This window comes from Calypte anna, chromosome Z (assembly GCF_003957555.1).
Source record: "Calypte anna isolate BGI_N300 chromosome Z, bCalAnn1_v1.p, whole genome shotgun sequence".
NCBI classification, from domain to species: Eukaryota; Metazoa; Chordata; class Aves; order Apodiformes; family Trochilidae; genus Calypte; species Calypte anna.
The window spans coordinates 40047263-40066436 of NC_044274.1; the positions used below are offsets into that span (position 1 = coordinate 40047263).

Below are 19174 nucleotides of genomic sequence, written 5' to 3' on the forward strand. Positions count from 1 at the left end.
GCGTTGCTTGTCATTTCAGCCTTTCCAGACTCTAGATCCTTATATATCTACCTGGCTTATATATCTGCTTTGCCAGAACAGGTACCTGCAGAGATTCAGCCCTGAACAATATTCCTGGGTCTGAGAACAGTGGCTGAGGTGAAGGTGCAGAACAAGCACACTTCGTGGTACCAACTGAGCGTCACAGCCACTTGCCCTGTATGATGCCAGCCAGATCCGAGATCTCCTGAGTACGCCCAATAATCTGAACGGGTACCCCAGGACCCAGGACCTGCCCTTCCCCCTAGCACAGCCCTGCTGCACGGTGTTTGTGCTGGAAGGACAGCCCAGCCCCCCCTCTGCTGGGCTGATGGGGAAAATCCCGCTGCCTGGACGAAAGGACTAGGGAAGAAACACACAAAACCAAAACCAAACCAAGCAAAAGAACGCCCAGAAAACACTAAGCTAAAAAAATTAAGCCCAATATAACCCCAGACACTCTATCGTTCTCCCCCAGCTAAGCCCTCCGATTCTGCAGCCCACCGTCGCCGCCGGGCCGCCATCGCGGCTACGCTTCGACAAGCGCCGGGTGCCGGGGTCTTGCAGCCCGCCCGCTGGGTTTGTGGTGTCCCCAGACACCCCGACGCGCCAAGGCCGGGAGCGACCCGCCCCGCCGGGCGATACGAGGGAACTGCTCTGCTTCCCGGGCCCACAGGCGGTGGAGCTGCCCCGCGCCCTGCCCGACCCCAGGACCGGCCTTCTGCTCTCGCCCTGACAGGCCGGATGGGCCGGGTCACCCCAGCAGCAACCCCACTCCTTCGGGCCGGCGGTAGCCCCAAGACTATCCGGCGCGATGCTGCTCCCCGCGGCGCCGGCGGAGGGCGGTAGCGACCGGGCCTCCTCTCGTTCTCCGCCGCCACCGCCGCGGGCTTGCTGCGCCCCGCCCGCTTCCGTAGCGAGCAGCGGCGGCATGTGGAGGCCGGGAGCGGGCGGCGCGGTGCGCGCCGTGCAGTGGGCGGCGGCGGCGGGGCTGTGGAATGGAGGTCCTGGGTGCGCCCCGCTGGCGGGGGCAGCCGCCACCGGCCGCAGCGGGACGGTGAGCGTGAGACTGTCGGGCGGCGAGGCGCGGCCTACGCCGGCTGGAGAGCGGAGGCGAAGCGGCGGCGGCGGCGCCGCTGCTGCCAGGGAGCGGGCTGGGCAGGCTCGGGCCGAGTTCCCCTTGCGGACAGACCCCGGGGGGCGGTGAGGGAAGGGCGGCCGGAGCGGTTCCCTTGTCCGGCGGCGGGCCTCTCGCCCGGTTCCCGCCTGGCTGTAGACCGCGAGGTCCCGCCGGGCACCCTCGCTCGACAGCGGCGCGCGTCCCCCCTGTTGGGTCGGGGCAAGGCCGCCTTGCTGCCCCGCCCCCGCACGGACGGCCCTGAGGCTGCGGCCGGAGCGGGCGCGTCTGGGGGCAGCCGTACTCTGCAGGGCCCGCCTAGGCCCCTCGTTTGTGGGGAGCCCCGGATCGCAGAATTGTTGTGCCGGGGGCCTCGGAAGTTCGCAGCCCTGTAGGAAGGGCAGCATGGAGGCGTGCCCAGCGTACTCGCTGTGCTCGTAGAGCTGCTTGCTTGCGGTTTTCTGTGGCGGGGGGTGCGTGCTGGTCACCCTTGGCACTGGGTTGGGTGCCTTGAGGGGTGACACCAGCTGTGTGCTGGGGCTGTGTTGGCGGCCTCGAACCATAAATGGAGAATGAGCACGGTAATGGAGCTACAGCTTCTCGGTCCCGCCAGAACTTGGAGATATTTATGCTCTTTTCTCTTCATAGCCCAAGTCTGTATTAAAGAAATTATGAAGGGTGTAGTCAAAACCATGTAGGCATCAGTGTGTATTTTGACAACCTTTGTGATGATGCAGGGCATTTACTGTTCTCTGGCCTTTACCTCTGTTTCATGGCTTTGGACTAACCGGTTTGTCTGTAATGCCTGAGGATCAACATCAGACCATACGGAGAGAGATGGTTTTGTGTTCTGTTCTGGTGTGTGCATAGAAGAGGGGTTTAGTTCCTTTTAAAATGTCATGTGCTTTTCAGCTCCCTGCTGTCTTCCTCTTCATCTAAAGTTCTATAACTTCATAGCCCAGGTTAAAAAGAAAATGGCAAGCATGCTGTCTTTCTTGATGGACAGCATAGGTGCTTCTACTGGTATGTTACACTAGGGTATCAGCTTTATCCATATTCATTCATTGCTTCCCCTCAAAGGCATTGTTCATTTTGCTTCCACTGCGAGCATGTTGGAACTGCTTTCCTGTAATTTTGATTTGTTTTTTAAAGCTTATTTTAAAGAGAAGATAAATCAGAAACAAGGCAGCTTGTTTTACAGGGGAGACCTGGAATGTGAAGTGTGATGTTAGCTTTTGCAAGTGAAGAACATCAAGGGCTTCTGTTTATTTCAGTTGAATATATTAATTTCTTCTAATGAAGGGGGACAGGTTGTTGATAACAAAGCATCTGAATAGTAGATACTTGTGTAAATCTTTGGCTTAACCCAGTTGTCTGAAGTTGCTTAGTAGTTCTGTGTCAGAACAATAGAAAAGACAGTTCTTTCCTATTCTTTGAATACAATTTTTTTTCATTAGTTTCTATCAGAAGAAAAGGTTATTATAGATTGCCTTAATCATCCAAAGACTAAACCTTGCATAATTCTTTCCACATTAACTCGATGATACAGAATATGAGTATTTTAGTTGGGAGGGATGGAAAGCTCTTGAAGGATCTCTTTAATTTATGTCACAAATATGTGATTTATAATTCTTCATGTTTTAACTTTTAATTCCATTTTACTTGCTTTCAACAGCAATTGCAATATGCCTCAGAGGTAAAGAGCAAGGCTGTTCACTTCATGAATTTAAGAAATGCAGGAACTCTGAATGACCCAAGGTAAATTTTAATTATTTCCTAGAGGTGTCCACCTATACACTTGGTTAAAAGTTCCTATTGGTATGGATGGAAAAATGTACGTGATTTAATTAATTTGGTTAATTAAGCTTATTTAAACTTTATTCTTACTAACTTCTAATTATTTAAACAGGATAACAAAAACAGTCTCATAATCATAGAATCATAGAATCCTAGGGGTTGGAAGGGACCTCGAAAGATCATCTAGTCCAACCCCCCCTGCCAGAGCAGGGCCACCTAGAGCACTTTGCATAGGAACGTGTCCAGGTGGGTTTTGAATGTCTCCAGTGAAGGAGACTCCACGACCCCCCTGGGCAGCCTGTTCCAGGGCTCTGTCACCCTTACAGTAAAAAAATTTTTTCGAATATTCAACTTGAACCTCCTATGCTCCAATTTACACCCATTACCCCTTGTCCTATCACTGGTCACCACTGAGAAAAGCCTAACTCCATCTCCCTGACACTCACCCCTTACATATTTGAAAACATTGATGAGGTCACCCCTCAGTCTCCTTTTCTCCAAACTAAAGAGACCCAGCTCCCTCAGCCTTTCCTCATAAGGGAGGTGTTCCACTCCCTCAATCATCTTAGTAGCTCTGTGATGGACTCTTTCAAGCACTTCCCTGTCCTTCTTGAACTGAGGGGCCCAGAACTGGACACAATACTCCAGGTGCGGCCTCACCAATGCAGAATAGAGGGGGATGTAGCGGGAGGAGCCATTCTTGCTCCTGAAGCTGACGAGCTGCTGGTCTCTTCCAGGACTCCAGCCACCACACAGCACTTCCAGGGTAGAAGTGTAGCGGCAAGAGCCTTTCTTGCTCCAGAGGCTCGACGAGCTGCTGGCCTCTCCATGCCTCACACCAGAGTGAGATGAGGTGCCTTCTGTGGGTGTGTGTCTCACCTTTATTGGCCCCCTGGTCTTGCTCATGCCCAATAGGGGCCTGTCCTAATCAGGCACAGGTGGACTCACACCCACTCTTTGGCAATTCAAGGCACCTGGTTGACAGTGTCTCTCTACAGGGGGAGGAGAACCTCTCTTGACCTACTAACCACACCCTTTCTAATGCACCCCAGGATGCCATTGGCCTTCTTGGCCACAAGGGCACATTGCTGGCTCATGGTCATCTTCTTGTCTACCAGGACCCCCAGGTCTCTTTCACCTACACTGCTCTCCAGCAGGTCAGCCCCCAACCTATACTGGGACATCATGTTGTTCTTCCCCAAATGCAAAACTCTACACTTCCCCTTGTTGAATTTCATCATGTTTCTCCCTGCCCAACTCTCTAGCCTGTCTAAGTCTCTCTGAATGGCAGCACAGCCTTCTGGTGTGTCAGCCACTCCTCCCAGCCTAGTGTCATCAGCAAACTTGCTGAGGGTACATTCTATACCCTCATCCAAGTCGTTGATGAAGATATTGAACTGGTACTGGTCGGTCCCAGTACCGACCCCTGAGGGACTCCACTAGTCAGACACCTCCAACCAGATTCTGCCCCATTGACTACAACTCTCTGACTCCTTCCTTTCAACCAGTTCCTGATCCACCTCACTACCTGATCACCAAACTCATACTTGATCAACTTATCTACAAGGATGCTGTGAGAGACGGTGTCAAATGCTTTACTGAAATCAAGATAAACCACATCTACCGCTCTTCCATCATCTATCCAGCTATGCAGTGGCTACAGGGCTGCTTTGAGAATGTCTGAAGAATGTAATTTTGTGTATTCATAAGCTCACTTTAAAGAAAATCTAATTACTGGACTGCATTGGTAATTCCAATAGAAAAATCAAATGCTGTACTGAGACTCAGCGTGTGATATTCATGTTTCTGAGCTGCTTATAGCTACAGCAAGTTTCTTAGAGATGCTTGTATCTATTTGTAGGGTTCAAAACTAAGTAATCTTGCACAAAGTCCTTTTATGAAAATGCATTTTGAAGTCTAATTCTTGTTCAGTATCAGTATACCTAAGTAACAGTATATCAGATCAGTATGTCTAAGGAAGGAAGTATGTACTTCTCAGTTAGCTTTCTCTGCTAGCAAAATTTCAAAATTTCACCTCCCTCTATAAGGTGAATTGTTACCTTCATTACCTTAAGAAAAATTAATAATATCTTTATATGATCATTTAGTGGTTATGGTTTCCTCCAAGATCATGGTCTTGGTATGTTTTTTTTATAGGGAAAATACCAACACCAGTTGTTTACCATCTTCTTACCAATTGTTTTTCCTCCTAATTATGGAATTGTATGTCATATGTAGCTCTTTAGATGAGACCACTTATGAAAAACTGGCTGAAGAAACACTGGACTCCTTGGCAGATTTCTTTGAGGATCTAACAGACAAGCCTTTTACCCCAGAAGATTATGATGTCTCTTTAGGGGTATGTTTTAAGCATTCTTTTATCACTGTGATAGATTTATTATTATTATTATTATTATTATTATTATTATTATTATTATTATTATTATTATTATTATTATTATTATTATGTGAATTTCAAATTAGTCACCCTAGTGCCAACAGTTAAAATACAATGAGTTTTTGCTGATTTTTTGGTAAAATGTTCCTCTTTGTACCGATTGGAGCAATTATTCTGCTAAAAAGTAACACATGGTAGGATGATTTTAAATGTTTAGTGTATACAGAAAGGCATAATATAGAAGAATAAATGACCACAAGAGGAGACAGAAAACTGTTTCAAATTTCACAGCGGTCTATAATGTTTTATAAACACACACAGACCTCTGACATCAGCAGTCCCTTCCCTCCCGGTGAATACCAGAACTGGCCTACATGGCATAGTAAATGTACATCATATAGAAGTGGTAGAGCAGTTTCTTTGTCCTGAATACTGAGAAGCAGCGTTTCTCTTGAACAGGTAGAGTGCATTTGTTTTTCTGGTGACTCAGCCTGTGTTGAAGACAAGCAGCAAGAGGATGCAGTGCTTGCATAGGTGTTTGCAGACTCCAGAGCATACATGGGGAGAAGGCTGCAGTCACAGGATACACTGAGGGGCCACTAGCCTGCTAATTGGAGCCTCTTAATAGCTCAGCCCCTAAAATACTTTTGCACGGGTGACTGACTCGGATTGAAAATGCCCATTATATTTGTATAGGGCATTTATTAGTTTTGTATTCAATTCCTGAAGTAGTTCGTCTGTTACAGACCCTCTGCCCCAGCGAGGATGAGAATGCAGTTTCTCCCTGTGCTGCCATTTGCAACAAAAGCCTTTCTCTACTGCATTTTTTTTTGAGGTCAAATAACTGCTTCTCCCTCTTCAAGTCTTATGACAAGGAGATTGCTGTCTATTTCCCCTGTCAGTTAAGGTTTTATGCCTCGGGACATGGAAGCAGATGGGTTGAGTTGACGGTCTGCAAAAAAATCCAAAACAAAACAAAAACAAACAAAAAAACCCCCTGAACCCCGAATCCTGTAGTTTTCGAACTTGCTTATGTCTAAATCATAATGTTCACTCTCTTTCTTAGAACTAGGATAAAAGTAGCATGCTGTTAGTAAGGTTCTGTTGTTGGTCTTAGCAGATACTATTTGTTGCTTTAAGTATGTAATAGGTGTTACAGCTATTTTTTTTTCTGGTGAAAAGGGAAGATTGTTTAATTGTTACTCATCAGTATGCTTTAGCATATCAGTGCCTGTTAGCCTGATTTAAAGAGTTTAGGACAAAATTGGCAAGGAGATTATAATTTACCTCTTTAGTATTCTCAAACACTTCATTGTGTGAAGGTAATGAATCATCTTATGTCAGAATTTTATCTCCAGCCACTGTAGAGTGGGTTGTGTTTGACATTGATTCTCTGTGAGGCTCAAAAGAATTATTATTATATCCACAGTGGTTTTTAACAGTACTCCTTTGTTGCACAGACCATATAGTAACGTAACAGTATGTTGTTGTTTCTGTTAAAAGGTTAAATTAACGCCAAGTTTACCCAAGTTACTTCCAAACAAGGCTCGTTCTATAACAAGCCACAAGGTGGCGAACGTGAAAAAAAGTCTCCTGTTCCTGTGAGTTGTTAGGGCCTTGATTTCTGCATGCACAGCAGTATTCCTTAAAATATGGGGGAAATATCTTGCATTTTAAGTTCTTAAAAACTCAGTTTGTATTTTCTAGTATTTCAAAAGTATTGCAAACACATGGGAAAAATTTTTAAACACAGCATTGAAAATTAACCTTTATTTAATTGCAATGACAGGGCAATGACACTGTTCAACAGCTGACACACAATGTAAGCAATAGGGTTTTTTTTAACTCTTTGGAAAACCTATTTACTCGGAGTGTTATTGTAGCATGCAGGAAAACATCATCCTGAATACTTAATGTGGCACTAAAAAGCACTTACATGACTAGTGAAACCTTTATATCGCTCTTCAGGCCTAATTACCAATATGCTCTTGGAGCTTTATCACACTGTAGGTTGTGAGGTATTTAAGAAACTGTGAATTAAATAGGTTTAACCCATTTCCTGAATCATCAAACTATATTCTATAGGGACACTCTTTTTAATTATCGTAATTCTGATCATCTGTAGGTTATCTCTTGTCCTGGTAGTGTTGTCTTGTAAGGTTAGGACAGAAATCTTTTTGTCAGAGTTGTATTTGCTTCTCAAATGCGCTTGTGAAAACATCAGCGAAATTTCAATCATGTTTTCTGTAAGAAATTTGACTCAGAAAGAAAGAATAAATGCTCACTAGGATAATGATCTAAAGCTGGCATAACTAAAACAAACTAGACAGAATGGAGTTTAGAATTCGAGCATTTTTGAGGTGTGATTTAGGATCCAGGCACTTCATCTGAATTATTGGAGAACTGATTGTGTTTATGCACTGAGAAATTGTTAAGAGTTCCAAATTAAACAAAATGAACGAGTAGCCCTTGGAAGATGGTAAGCCAAAGCTCAAGAGTATTATTTAAGGAGTGCCATTTTGAATAGTGCAAACACACTAAACCAAACTCTATCAAAAAGTTCAAATTCTGGATCAGAGTCAAAGATATGCAAATTAACCTGTGTATTGACTCAGGTTTTTTTGTACTTAACAGTCAGTATTCCAAGCTGCTATTTGCAAAATGGTTGGGAGTGTGATGGAGATGTATAAGTTTCTGTTTATCTACTGCAAATCAAATGATAACAATTCTTGTCAAGTAACAGGATGCAAATTCTTACTTTCTTACTTTCTTTGTGTTTTAAGAGTGGAGTTCTAACAGTTAAATTGGGTGGAGACATGGGAACATATGTAATCAATAAGCAAACACCAAACCGGCAGATTTGGCTGTCGTCACCCACGAGGTAAGTTGTGTGTAAGTAAGTTACGTAATGTCTGCAGACTGGGTGGAAATGTACTTCCTCTGCTTTACAGCCTGGAATGGACTATGTAATATCCTTTTCGTATGTGGTCCTTTTCCTCAGTATATTCTCAAAACGTGATATAATCTGTATGTTCAATAATGATTTATAAACAGTGGTTTGAGGAACAGTGCAGTGTATCAGCATGCCTAAATTAATCCTGGAAATGTGTAACACAGAATTTTCATACCCTGTTCTTGTGCAAAGCCATTGCCTATAGGTGTATAGCCTACTCATATTAAAAATAAACAGTGATGAGTGAAAAAAAAAAGCAGCCAACCAAACAACCAAAGCTTCTGCTGGAAAAAAGAGTGACGATGATGTTATGATCTAAACCTCTCTTTGTATTTGAACAGGGTGGCTCCTTCCCCTTTAAGCTTGTGGGATTTCCTGCTTTGTATGTTTATGTGCTCGTTGTTTTTGTCAAGCATCTGCACGGTGCAGGAGCTTTGGGCCAGCTGCTCCCTCTGCCTTCTCTAACGCTGTGCTTTGATCCATTCCAGGTTTTCTGGTTGGTTTGAGCAGGGATGGCAGCCAGACATGTGGGAAAACGTTGTAGCTGCCGCCCCCGAAAATTTGTATTCTCTGCCACTGTCCCAGGGAAAGAACTAAGGGAGTTGGTCAGTGTTACTGGTGAAGAAAGCAGCTCTATGGAATGTATGAGCATTCCCAGTAGCTATGCAGGCGTACCTCTTGAGCATTGTTCAGAAAGAATGTATTGATTGCAACACAGGGAATGGTTTTGCAGTAATAGAATTCTGTAGTAGGGATTTTCTTGGGGAAATAAAAAAGCACAATGGAGTTTAATATTTTAAGAAAATTATTTTAATAGGCTTAAAATTTACAGAAAGAAAATTTTTACTTTATTTTAGTGTACTTATATACGGGCTAGTGCACAGCATACTAGATCAGTAGGTTTTTTTTACTAACTCTACTCTTTTCCCAGCATCCTTTTATTAATTATATATTGTATTTAACAAGTACATGACTTGATAAGGCACAGGCCTAGCAAGCTAGCAGTTTTTTTTTATTTAGACTCATACAGACTGTGTGGTAGATTTCATTCATTCCTTAGATTTGCAACAAGCATAATTTCTAAGCCTTGATTCTCCTTAAGAGGTCTATAGGACTTTTGTGTCACTGACACAAAGGTTTCATCTGTTTATAAGAGACAAAGTTCAGGGAACTCCTGTCTATTTGGAGCCAACTGCAGCTAAGCTGTGATAGACATGCTCCAGAGCGTGGAATAATGAAAAAATATTAAACTAGTTTTGTTTGAGTTTTGGTTGGTTGTTTTTGTTTTGGTTTGTTTTTTAATTGAATATACTGGTTTGTGGTTTTTTTAATACCATTAAAATTCTTTAATGGTATTTTTCATAATTTTTTATGAAAAATGATTCAGCTACAGCCATTAAGTTTGTGCTCACTTAACTGGTATTATGGTAAACATTGTTATTTCCTGAAATACGATGCTACATGTTCCCTTACTTCCTAAGTTGTGAAAAGCAGCTCCAGAAAAGACTCTGTGATCTGCAATGACATACTTCTTAAGTGCAATATACTAGGAAAGGAAAGAAGCAAATGTTACTTCCAGTGATTACTTGCATTTAATGTTATGAATGTGAAATTTCTACATAAATGTGGAATATTGATGTTTTGACAACATATGCTGAAGGAGACAAATTCTTAAGATGTGAGAGAGATACATTTTCTTGAATTCTTTGACCTTGTGTTTGCTGTAGTGCATCTTTACACCAAAGTGTACTTAAGCTTATGTTTGTAAAGTTTTACTTAGCTGATAACTTTTGAAAAAAGGGTGGGGTAATAGTTGCAGCTTGCCAGCAGCAGTTTCATGTATCTCCTCTGATTAAAAAGCTTTACAACCTTCCACTGCATCTCTTAGTAATACAGTGATGCTGTACTTTAATTCTTCTCTCTTACTTTTTAAAAATACGTGCAGTCTTTCAATGGCAAATATATTTAGTTTATATTTAACTTTGTAGGCCTTCTATAGAATTCACAAGATCCTTGCTCAAGTTATTAATTGAAATTTGTAAAATGACAGTACAGCATTTTGGAGATCCAGTTAACTATGGAGGTGTAAGTTAGCAGGTGCTAACTCTATTACTGATGATTACTAAGAAACATTTAAAAACAGTTCAAATAACTTACACATTTCTTGATCCATGTTGATTAAATGGTCTGTCTTAGCCTGATTTTCATGAATGGCTGCATCCCTTTCTGTCACTCTTTAGCTGCAGGACAGTATAGACGTATGCCTGCACTATGAAGGAAGGGAGAAATGCATACTAAAGTGATTGGAGCACATAATCTTGACTCCAAACAGTTACCAGCTCACACAGGAAATGATATTTCAGTGAAAGTGACTTGGATCTGTCTTTTCATTTATGACTTCCCAAAGTTTGTTTAGTAGTTAAAAGGTCTTCGTTTGACTATTACAGGGAACTTGGAATATTCAAGATTCAGAGAAATGTTTATGGACAACCTGCAGATTGTTCCTGCATATATTTAGAACAGTCTGTTTTCTTGTGCATGAGTTGTCTGAGTTCCAAGTCATTTTGTCCTATGAGTTCAGGGATAAGACTGAAGGTTTATGTGTTTATCCCAGATGAACATTTCATTCCCTTCACTCAGTTTCTCCAGTTAACAGCAGTGAGCATCTTTCAGTCATTCTCCCATTTCACATGTGGAGAATCAGATGGATAAAAAGGTGTGGAATGGTTCAGATTGCTTTCTTGATTCTTGAATGTAGGCTTGAAAAATCAAGCCAACAACTGGACAGAGGAAAATTTTAAATTTTAAAGCATTTTACATCTAAGTTCCCCACATGCCAATATATTTGCTTCCAGCTGGTAGATTATTTTGTTGCATCTAAAACCAAAGTGAGAGTGGTTGTCTGCTCCTGTGCTTAGAATACGTGCATGTAGCTGCTGCAAGAACTAATCATAGCATTCATTCAGTGGTACACAAATATCCCTCCTAATTCTTGTGTGCGAGACAGTTACATGGGTGAGGGAAGAAGGAGGTAAGGGAAGAAATTGGGGAAATCATTGACAAAAAACCCAAGAAGGGAAGGTCTTTGTGTCCTCTGAAACTGGCTGATGTATATTGTCACGTTTCAGATTGTCCTGGCAGTTCTGGCCTTTTCTGCTCCATTTCCCCAGACTGTCCACCAGCCCTTCTTCAGGCTCTGTTTCCTTTTCCTGGGCACTGTGTGAGATACATTATAGATACAGGCTTCTAGTAGCTCCCCATATATAATCTGTAGTTACAGTGTGTGGTTTGTCTGTTTTTTTCTAGTGGACCCAAGCGGTACGACTGGACTGGACGGAACTGGGTGTATTCTCATGACAGAGTATCCCTTCATGAACTACTATCAAAAGAATTTTCAACAGCTTTAAAAACTAAATTGGATTTGTCCTGTTTAATATATTCTGGGAAAGAAGATACTTGATGATATTCTACCTCATGGAATTTTAATGACTTCAACCACAAGCCAAGTCTTTCCTTCGTTTCTGAAGTACCTGAGCTTAATTCTTGACTTGTTTTTCTTGACTTCACTATGTTGTGCAACAGAAAAGAAAACAACACATTTTTCTCTAGTGCTCAGTCTTTGGGTTTCTGCTCAGTTTCTTGGGTGTCACCGCTTGAATCTGTGTCCATGTAGTACAGGTTGTTAAAGTCTCCCTTCCTGTCCTTGCATTTCTTACTTTGCTGCTGCAGAAGTGAGTCATGAATTTTTACTGCTGTAGTCTTGTTTGGACTAAGCCACCTGGAGTGCACAAGTGCTGAAATACTGATAGTGAGACATTCAGCCAAAAAAGAAGTGAGTGCAAATCAAACTGACTTAAGTTGTGGTACTGTGACTACATTGTTTAAAATCTGTGGCTATAGTGAGTGAATAACACATCAAAGTTGAATCAAACATGCTACTAACAAAATTACTCTGGCAGATGGAAACTTTTCTTGTTTAACGCAATGTTAATAAGAGTTCTCCTCTCAGTATTGCAGAACTTGCTTTCTCCAAATTCTAAATTGTAGCTCTTTCACATTAGGATATTTTGAGGTGACCTCTAAATTACTCTGGTCATAATGATCATAGGAAACTGCTTGTATGAGATGTTTAAGCCGTGCAGTATCTCTGCAAACACTTCATTCTATTACTGTGGATTTTTTAATGTTTTCTTCGGAGAGTGAAGCTACATAATTTATTGACTTTTTAAAAATGTTGGTTTAGCTGAGCAAAATCAAGATCCTCTCATGGTAGCAAAATTTGCACTGTTGGTTCTGATGCATGTCTTAAGTGAGTGGGCTTAGAATATATTTTTTCACCATGACATAGTAAGGTTTCCCTTAGTACTATGTTGATACACAAACTTTAGCCTTTTTGCTTTTTTGAATTTAGTATGATACTTAGTTATTTTTTCACTCTGTCAAAAAATTAGAATAAATTAGAATAAAATCCAGATCTTAAACCAAAAACTTTTAAGTCATGAACTGGAAGAGGAACGCTTTTGAACAGTTGCATTGTTACCACCAGTGGTTTTTAACTGCCTCCAAAATAAAAGCACAAAGTTGTTGACCTACTCCTGAGGAAATGGTTACACCATACTCATACAAATTGTTCTGTCAGCATATGAAAAGATGTTCAATGCAAAATGCTTTTCTTCTTGGTTTCTCTGATGCTTGTGGTTAGTTTGGCATGATTGGCTAACTAGAATTTTTAGAGATGCGATTGATTTTGTCATTGAAAAACAATAGCTGTATAGTACCGTTGCCCAGGATTACCATTTCTAGTATGAGCGTTGTTACCTACTATTTCCCACCATTAAATAAATAGTAATATTTTACTGGAAGGAGTTCTTGGTTAATTGTGCACACTGGTAGCATGCTTTTTAATCACAATTTCAAAATGACAAATTTTGAAATTGTCAACTCTGAAATTTTAACTCTTTTGGATGAGGTAAATACAATAACTGCCAGCTCCCATGAGTACAAGAATATAAGCCTTGGGGGAGGGGGGAGCTTGCTGATTTTTGTTTTGGTTTGTCTTTGTTTTTGTTTTTGTTTTTTTTAAAAGAAAAGGTAAAAACAGAACATCTAGTTACCATTTTGAACATAGAACAATGTAAACAATTTACAGCATAAGGCAAATGGTATTGTTCAGCTCAATCTCGTAATAGTCCAAACAACTATTTGAGCAGGTATGTATAGAAGTTAATGACTTGGTATTTGGGACGACTTGATATCCTCATTCTGATCAAGTATAGGTTAGATAATTATTTTCCTGATTTACTTTTCCAAAAATTATTTTCTTAAATAATTTGCATGCAGCGTGTTTGCTAACATACATCTCATTCATATTTGGAGACTCTTCATTGCCTTATGTCTCATGCAAATATTTATACCTCAGTAAAGTTGCACGTGGAATTCTTAATTCACTATGTAAAGATCTGATTTCAGGCTATGAAGATAAAGCTCAAGATTTCGAACAGGCATTTTGCCTGTTTTGAATTCTTTGTGTTTCTTAAAATACTGGAAAGTTTTGGTTCAGGGTGGATTTTGACCTGCCTTGCCCTTCATCCATGATGCTACTGCTATTTGTGCAAACAGTTTCCTGGTTTTAGGTAGCCACGTAACAAGTGGATTTAATCTAACGAAGGTCAGCAAGTTAGGATGAGGTTTATATTGGTGTGCAAAATGAATCATGGGAAATGACTCATTTTTTAGCTCTAATATTTTCATCTAGTTGCAAGCAGGGGCAAGGACTGTGTTGCCAGCCATCATGCTAGCACAGAGGAGTCACAGGATGAGCTCTGATACCAGTGCCAGACTTTCAAACAAATCATCCATACCCTTTTTTACTTCCATAACTTGTCTGATGAGGTAGATCGCACCATGCTTACACACGTGACGTCACACCAAGTAGTTTCTTCCTTCACCTCTGAAAACAAATAGCCAAAGGAAAACTGTATGGCAGACACTAGGGGCAGTCAGTAAGTTGCATTACTGGCAGCAGAAGACAGGTGCTTCGTCTTCAGTGAAGGAAACAAGGTATTTCTGAAAGACATTTGTAGCTGTGCTATATAGTCAGCAGAGAATGTGGTTGTGTTGGGTTTTTTAAGGTGTATCAGTTTTCTCCAGTAGCTCATCACTTTCTGCAGGTAATGACTATTTTTCTGCTTCTGGCTGCAGTGTAAAAGCCCTGGTATGTCTAACCTTGCCAGAATTCTTTATTACCCATGTGCCAGTGAGTTATTTGGAAGTACAGATTCATGAAGTTAAGCTTACAGCAAGTGCTCACAGTCTGTATTTGTTGTCAGAAGATACTACATGTTTTTGACAGGAATAATGTGCCTAAATGCTCCTCTGGTTTTTGTCAGTTCGTTTTCCTTTCCATTTTTGATAATTCTTATGAAATACTACCTTTTCCCTGCAAGACTGATCCCATGTGATAAATTTTTCAAGCCTTATTTCCTTATATTCCCCAAGTCTTTTAGCCTCTTCATTAAATGCAGTGAAGTCCTGTCCTGAAGAAGTGGTAATGGAGTGAGGGACAGGGGATTCACAATGAGGTTTGTGTTTAATTATTTTTAGCTTCTGGTTAATGGCTGAACTCTGTGGTTGTTCTAACCAGCTCCAGAGTGTGTGGGAGTCCTAGGAAGGAAGGCAGAGGCTTGCCAAAATACCTGGAAGAGCATTCAAAATTGAAAGGAAAGTCTGGGAGGGGCAAAAGAAAAGGGCTATCAGGAGGAGATTAACTTTGCCCAACGGCTGATGTCATTGGCAGGGCACAGAGAGACTAGGGGCAGGCAGGCTGCATCATGTTATGGCCCTTCAGGGGATGGTATTTTAAATTAACTGCACACCACTATTTATAATTGTAACCAATCAGACATGTTCCAGTCCATTTTGCTACCGAGTTTTGGTTGTTTTTTTTTTAAACTCCTGTTTAAAGGTAAGAAAAACTTATTCAGTGTTACATTCCCTTCTGTCCTCAGCTGTCTTTTATGTAAATTGTAGTGTCGACAGTCATAGAACAAATAAAAGAATCCTGAACTCTGTCAAAGGAGGTAACAGCAGAAACTGTTTCACTGGGGGACAAATAAAGAGAGCTCTGACACATAGGAAAGTTTCTTTAAATGGTTACTCTTTTGGAGTTCAAGTTAAGGAAAAACAAACAAGTTTAGATAAGGACACAATAGATGTTTAAAGAAAGCCACATAGTGGTGTTACTGCCCTCTTCAATTTGCTGAATTGTTTTAAAATTTGTTTGTGTCATGGTAATTACACTAAGTGATCGGTATCACAGTGAGTAATTTTGTAAGCATTGCTAGTTTCCAGGTGTAGGTTCTTCTGGCCATCGAAGTTCTCAGCTGTTCAACTAAAAAAACAAATAAAATAGCAATACATAAAATACTTCAATAGTATTACATCTCTGCAGCATTTTATAACTGTTTACCAAGCCTCATAAGGCCACTATTACAAAAGTAGGTTCAGGAAAATGAGAACATTTGGATCTAGAGCTAACAGATGACGTTTTTAAACATTCATTAAGGAAACAGACACCCAGCACAGCATAAACCAAATAATCTGACACATACCTGGAAGTAGGACCGAATTTCCACTCCTCGATCCATGAGTCTCCCTGGATGTGACATTGTGTTACATACTGATGCCTGTGCCTGTGTATGGCTGACAAAAAGTGTCACATTAGCAAGTCTGGGGTTTTTTCCTCGGTTTTGCTCTTGCGGCTTTTACACTGCAAGAGTCGCTTGAAGACTGCTGCATGCACACGCATGTTAATTATTAACTAGGAACACAAGCAGATTTTTTCAATGTGTCTGAATGCAGTTTCGTATTTGCAGTCAATGTAATAGGCTCTTTCGGTGCCTCCTTCCAAAGTCCAACACCTTCGTGATGAACAGCGTTTGCCTTTTTTATCTTAATTTCTGTACGTGGCATGCTGCACAAACATAGTCTGCACCTAACAAGGAAGAAACCAATCTTAATTAAAAACACCACGGGAATCTAGAATATTCAGCATCTGTTGAAAAATCAGCATGTCCTTTCTCACCAGCAGTTAACAGCAAACCAGAAAACTTGTAAGTAGATACTGTTTCAAAGACCTGATATTGTGTGAGTATGGGGTTTAATTTTAGAGGGGCTTACATTGGTCTTAAATGCCCAAGAGAGCAGATAAGGAATTCCTGGTGACATTTAGTGCTTTACAATGTGGAAGAAACACGACTCCAAAGAATCCTGTCAGGGCTGTTGGCCTTGCCTTTCTCACTGGGGCTGCAGGACATCAGTGATGCCAGAAAGCTGATACTTGTGGAATGCCAGACTGAAGTGCAGTTCCCCTTTGGTAAGTTAGGTTTCGGGAACAGCGTGGGTACAACTTGGAGAGTGACACTGCATATTCTGGCCTGGAAATGGGGCTGGTCTGCCTTCTGCTTATCTTGAATGTTTCAGCTATGAGTGATGATGTGAACACCCAACTCCTCACAGCTGCCAGAGCACACCAATTAAGCGGTGGGAAGTTGGCCGTAGCTCTGCTGTGATAAACGGCAGGAAAAAAAAGCAGATTGAGAAGCGTATGTGGAACGATGTGCAGTGGTTTTAAAAGCTTTATCGGAGGTCTTGCAGTTAAGAGTTTAGACGGGCAGTGATCCCAGGTTCCTAACAAATCCTTGATGTAAACGAGAAGGAGAAAAAAACACAACCGCGGGGCTCGGTGACGGTGCATCCCGGAGCAGCGGCAGCTACAGGGCTCCACCAGCCCCTCCCCGACACCGGCCTCGGGACCCCCTGCTGCCGATCAGCCCCACCGCGGGGGCAAAGCCGGGGGCGTGGGCGGAGCCGGGGCCCCCTCCCCACGGGCGGTAAGGGCTGAGAAAGGCCGGGGGCCGCGGCGGCCGGGGCGGCTCCTCCGCGGTGACTCAGCGGCGCGGAGCACCGGGATGCAACCGGTATTTCCTGTTCCCCCGCCCACTGCCGCCTGTGTGTGAGCAGCGTCGGCCGGGGGAGCCGGGCGAAGTCACCTCTGGCCCGGGGCATTGGGGGTTCGGGGGTGGCGGTGTGGCGGGGGCCGCAGGTGGATCGGCTCTAGCAGTGGGGGGGGAGCTGACTGCCCCTTGCCCCTTGCCCCCTGCCCTGTTCGGCAGTCACCGTCAGCCCCTTGCCCCGTCCGGCGGCCACCGCCCCTCCTCCCGCCACCTCCCCACCTGGGGGCGAGGCCGGCACCTGCGGCGGGAACCCGCCCCAGCCCGGCCGCACCGCCCCCGCCCTGGCAGGAAATCGCCCCGACTCGGCGGGAGAGGCCACAGCGGAGCCGCAGCCACCCTCGGTCCCGCAGTCTGACTCGGCGCCGCCGTCGCAGCCCGCTCCGGGGCGGCGGGGCAGGGCTGAGGACAGGGTAGGGAGCGCTTGGCCGCCTCTCGGGACCGCCGCCACGCGGGGGCTACCACTGCGAGCAGGCAAGTAGCCCAGCGGGGGGCGGGATGGGCTACCCCGGGCTCCGCGCCTTCCCGCCGCTCCCCTCCGCTCCCCTCCGCTCGGGCAGGTGCGGCGCTCCGGCGCACTCCGCTCCCCTTCCAGGGGCCGCGCTGTGGGGAAAAGCTGCGTGACTTCTCCCTCCTTTGTGTGCTTTGTGGTTTTCTTCCTCCTCCCTCCGTCCTCCTTCTCCTCTCACCCCTTCGTTCCTCGGGCGCACTTTCGCCCCTTTGTGCGCGGGAGCTGAGGTGGGGGCTGCCATCCCGCGGCGGGACGCCCCCGGCCCGGCCCCGCTTCCTTCGAGCATTTGGGGCGCTCAAACAGCGGGGCTGGGGTCGGGGATCGGCTTTTCCCTAACTGGATTAAGCGGCTATCGGTGACTTTTTCCATGCTAAAGACTTTCTGGGAGAGTGCGATACTACGTGGGAAGCGGGAGAGATGTCACCGATGAATCAGGGGTTTTGTTTACCCTGTTTTTTCCCCTTAGGAGGGGCGGGTGCCCCGACAGGCGCACACCCCCGACGGCGGGGGTTTAGGCTGCCTTTGTTATACACAAAATTCCTGAAATCTTTATGTTGGCACATCCCGAGTGGATTCCAGCCGTGCCTTGGGCTTTGGCTAACTGGGTCAGGGGAAGTTTCAAGTTAACAGGGAACCGTGAAACAAAGGAACAGGCAGTCCCAGAAGCCGAGTGCTTGATTGCCCTGTGGAAGTGCCTTGGCACCGGCCTTGTTTGCCCTGCTGGAGCCCCGGTACATTAGATCTGCATCGAGGAGTGTCAAGGTTGATCTGCCAGTGGCACGCTGGCTCTGCCCTTACTTTCCCCCTTCTTGAAGCCTGTTTTCTCAGTGTATTTTTACGCGATGAAACAGCACATGCTGCCCGAGTATACTTGTGTAAGAGTCATATACTTATTTTTCACTTTGGTTGTCTGAAAACCTTCATAGCTCCAACGTTGCTTTCTAATAGTTGTTCATGGAATATCTGAATAATCTGCTCCCTAGCTCTGATTTGTGAACTGGCATGGAACCCAGCCGCTGGGGCAGGGTTTGAAAGCTCTCAGGCCCAGAGCTGTGCTCCAGCAGAGGCCACCAAAGGCCGGCTTTGTTTCCACCTTTGGATATAATCATCAAGGTGGGATAGTTTGAAACAAATTAAAATTGCTTACCCTTTCTTTTGCCCTGCTTTTTTTTTTTTTTTTTTTTTTTTTTTTTTTTTTTTTGTTCTAAAGATCTAGGACTGTGGCTCACAGAAAATAAAAATGTGCTATGACAGATAAAATTGCTTTGTTGTTTCTGAAGTGTTCGTAGTCTAGCAATCCATCTGTGAGCCCTTCAAAAGAATCACCCTTGTCAGAATCCATGAAGCCTGCATGTTAGGGATCAGGTAC

General features: G+C 43.7%; 3 protein-coding genes across 7 annotated transcripts in view; all 3 read left to right on the forward strand.

Annotated features, from left to right (window-relative positions):
- Positions 1–925: 925 nt before the first annotated feature.
- Positions 926–13731, forward strand: FXN (frataxin). Its single transcript, XM_030467704.1, has 5 exons — positions 926–1075; positions 2811–2893; positions 5171–5291; positions 8114–8211; positions 11590–13731. Exons 1-5 carry the CDS (start codon positions 950–952, stop codon positions 11741–11743), a joined length of 582 nt encoding a protein of 193 aa, XP_030323564.1. The 5' UTR covers positions 926–949; the 3' UTR covers positions 11744–13731.
- A 2607-nt stretch (positions 13732–16338) lies between these two features.
- The window catches only part of TJP2 (tight junction protein 2), a 63217-nt gene continuing 60381 nt past the window's right edge, over positions 16339–19174 (forward strand). The window contains exon 1 of one of the 5 annotated variants that reach the window (XM_030466826.1): positions 16339–16394. The gene's annotated coding sequence lies outside the window, so the exon portion shown is untranslated. Of the gene's footprint in view, positions 16395–17064; positions 17175–17457; positions 17769–17843; positions 17855–19174 lie in introns of those variants that run through there. The other 4 variants (XM_030466825.1, XM_030466822.1, XM_030466821.1 and 1 more) reach the window with 4 other exon arrangements.
- On the forward strand, positions 16725–17776 carry LOC115599910 (formin-like protein 18). Its single transcript, XM_030467589.1, has 2 exons — positions 16725–16824; positions 17457–17776. The coding sequence occupies exons 1-2, from the start codon at positions 16725–16727 to the stop codon at positions 17774–17776; spliced, it is 420 nt and encodes a 139-aa protein (XP_030323449.1).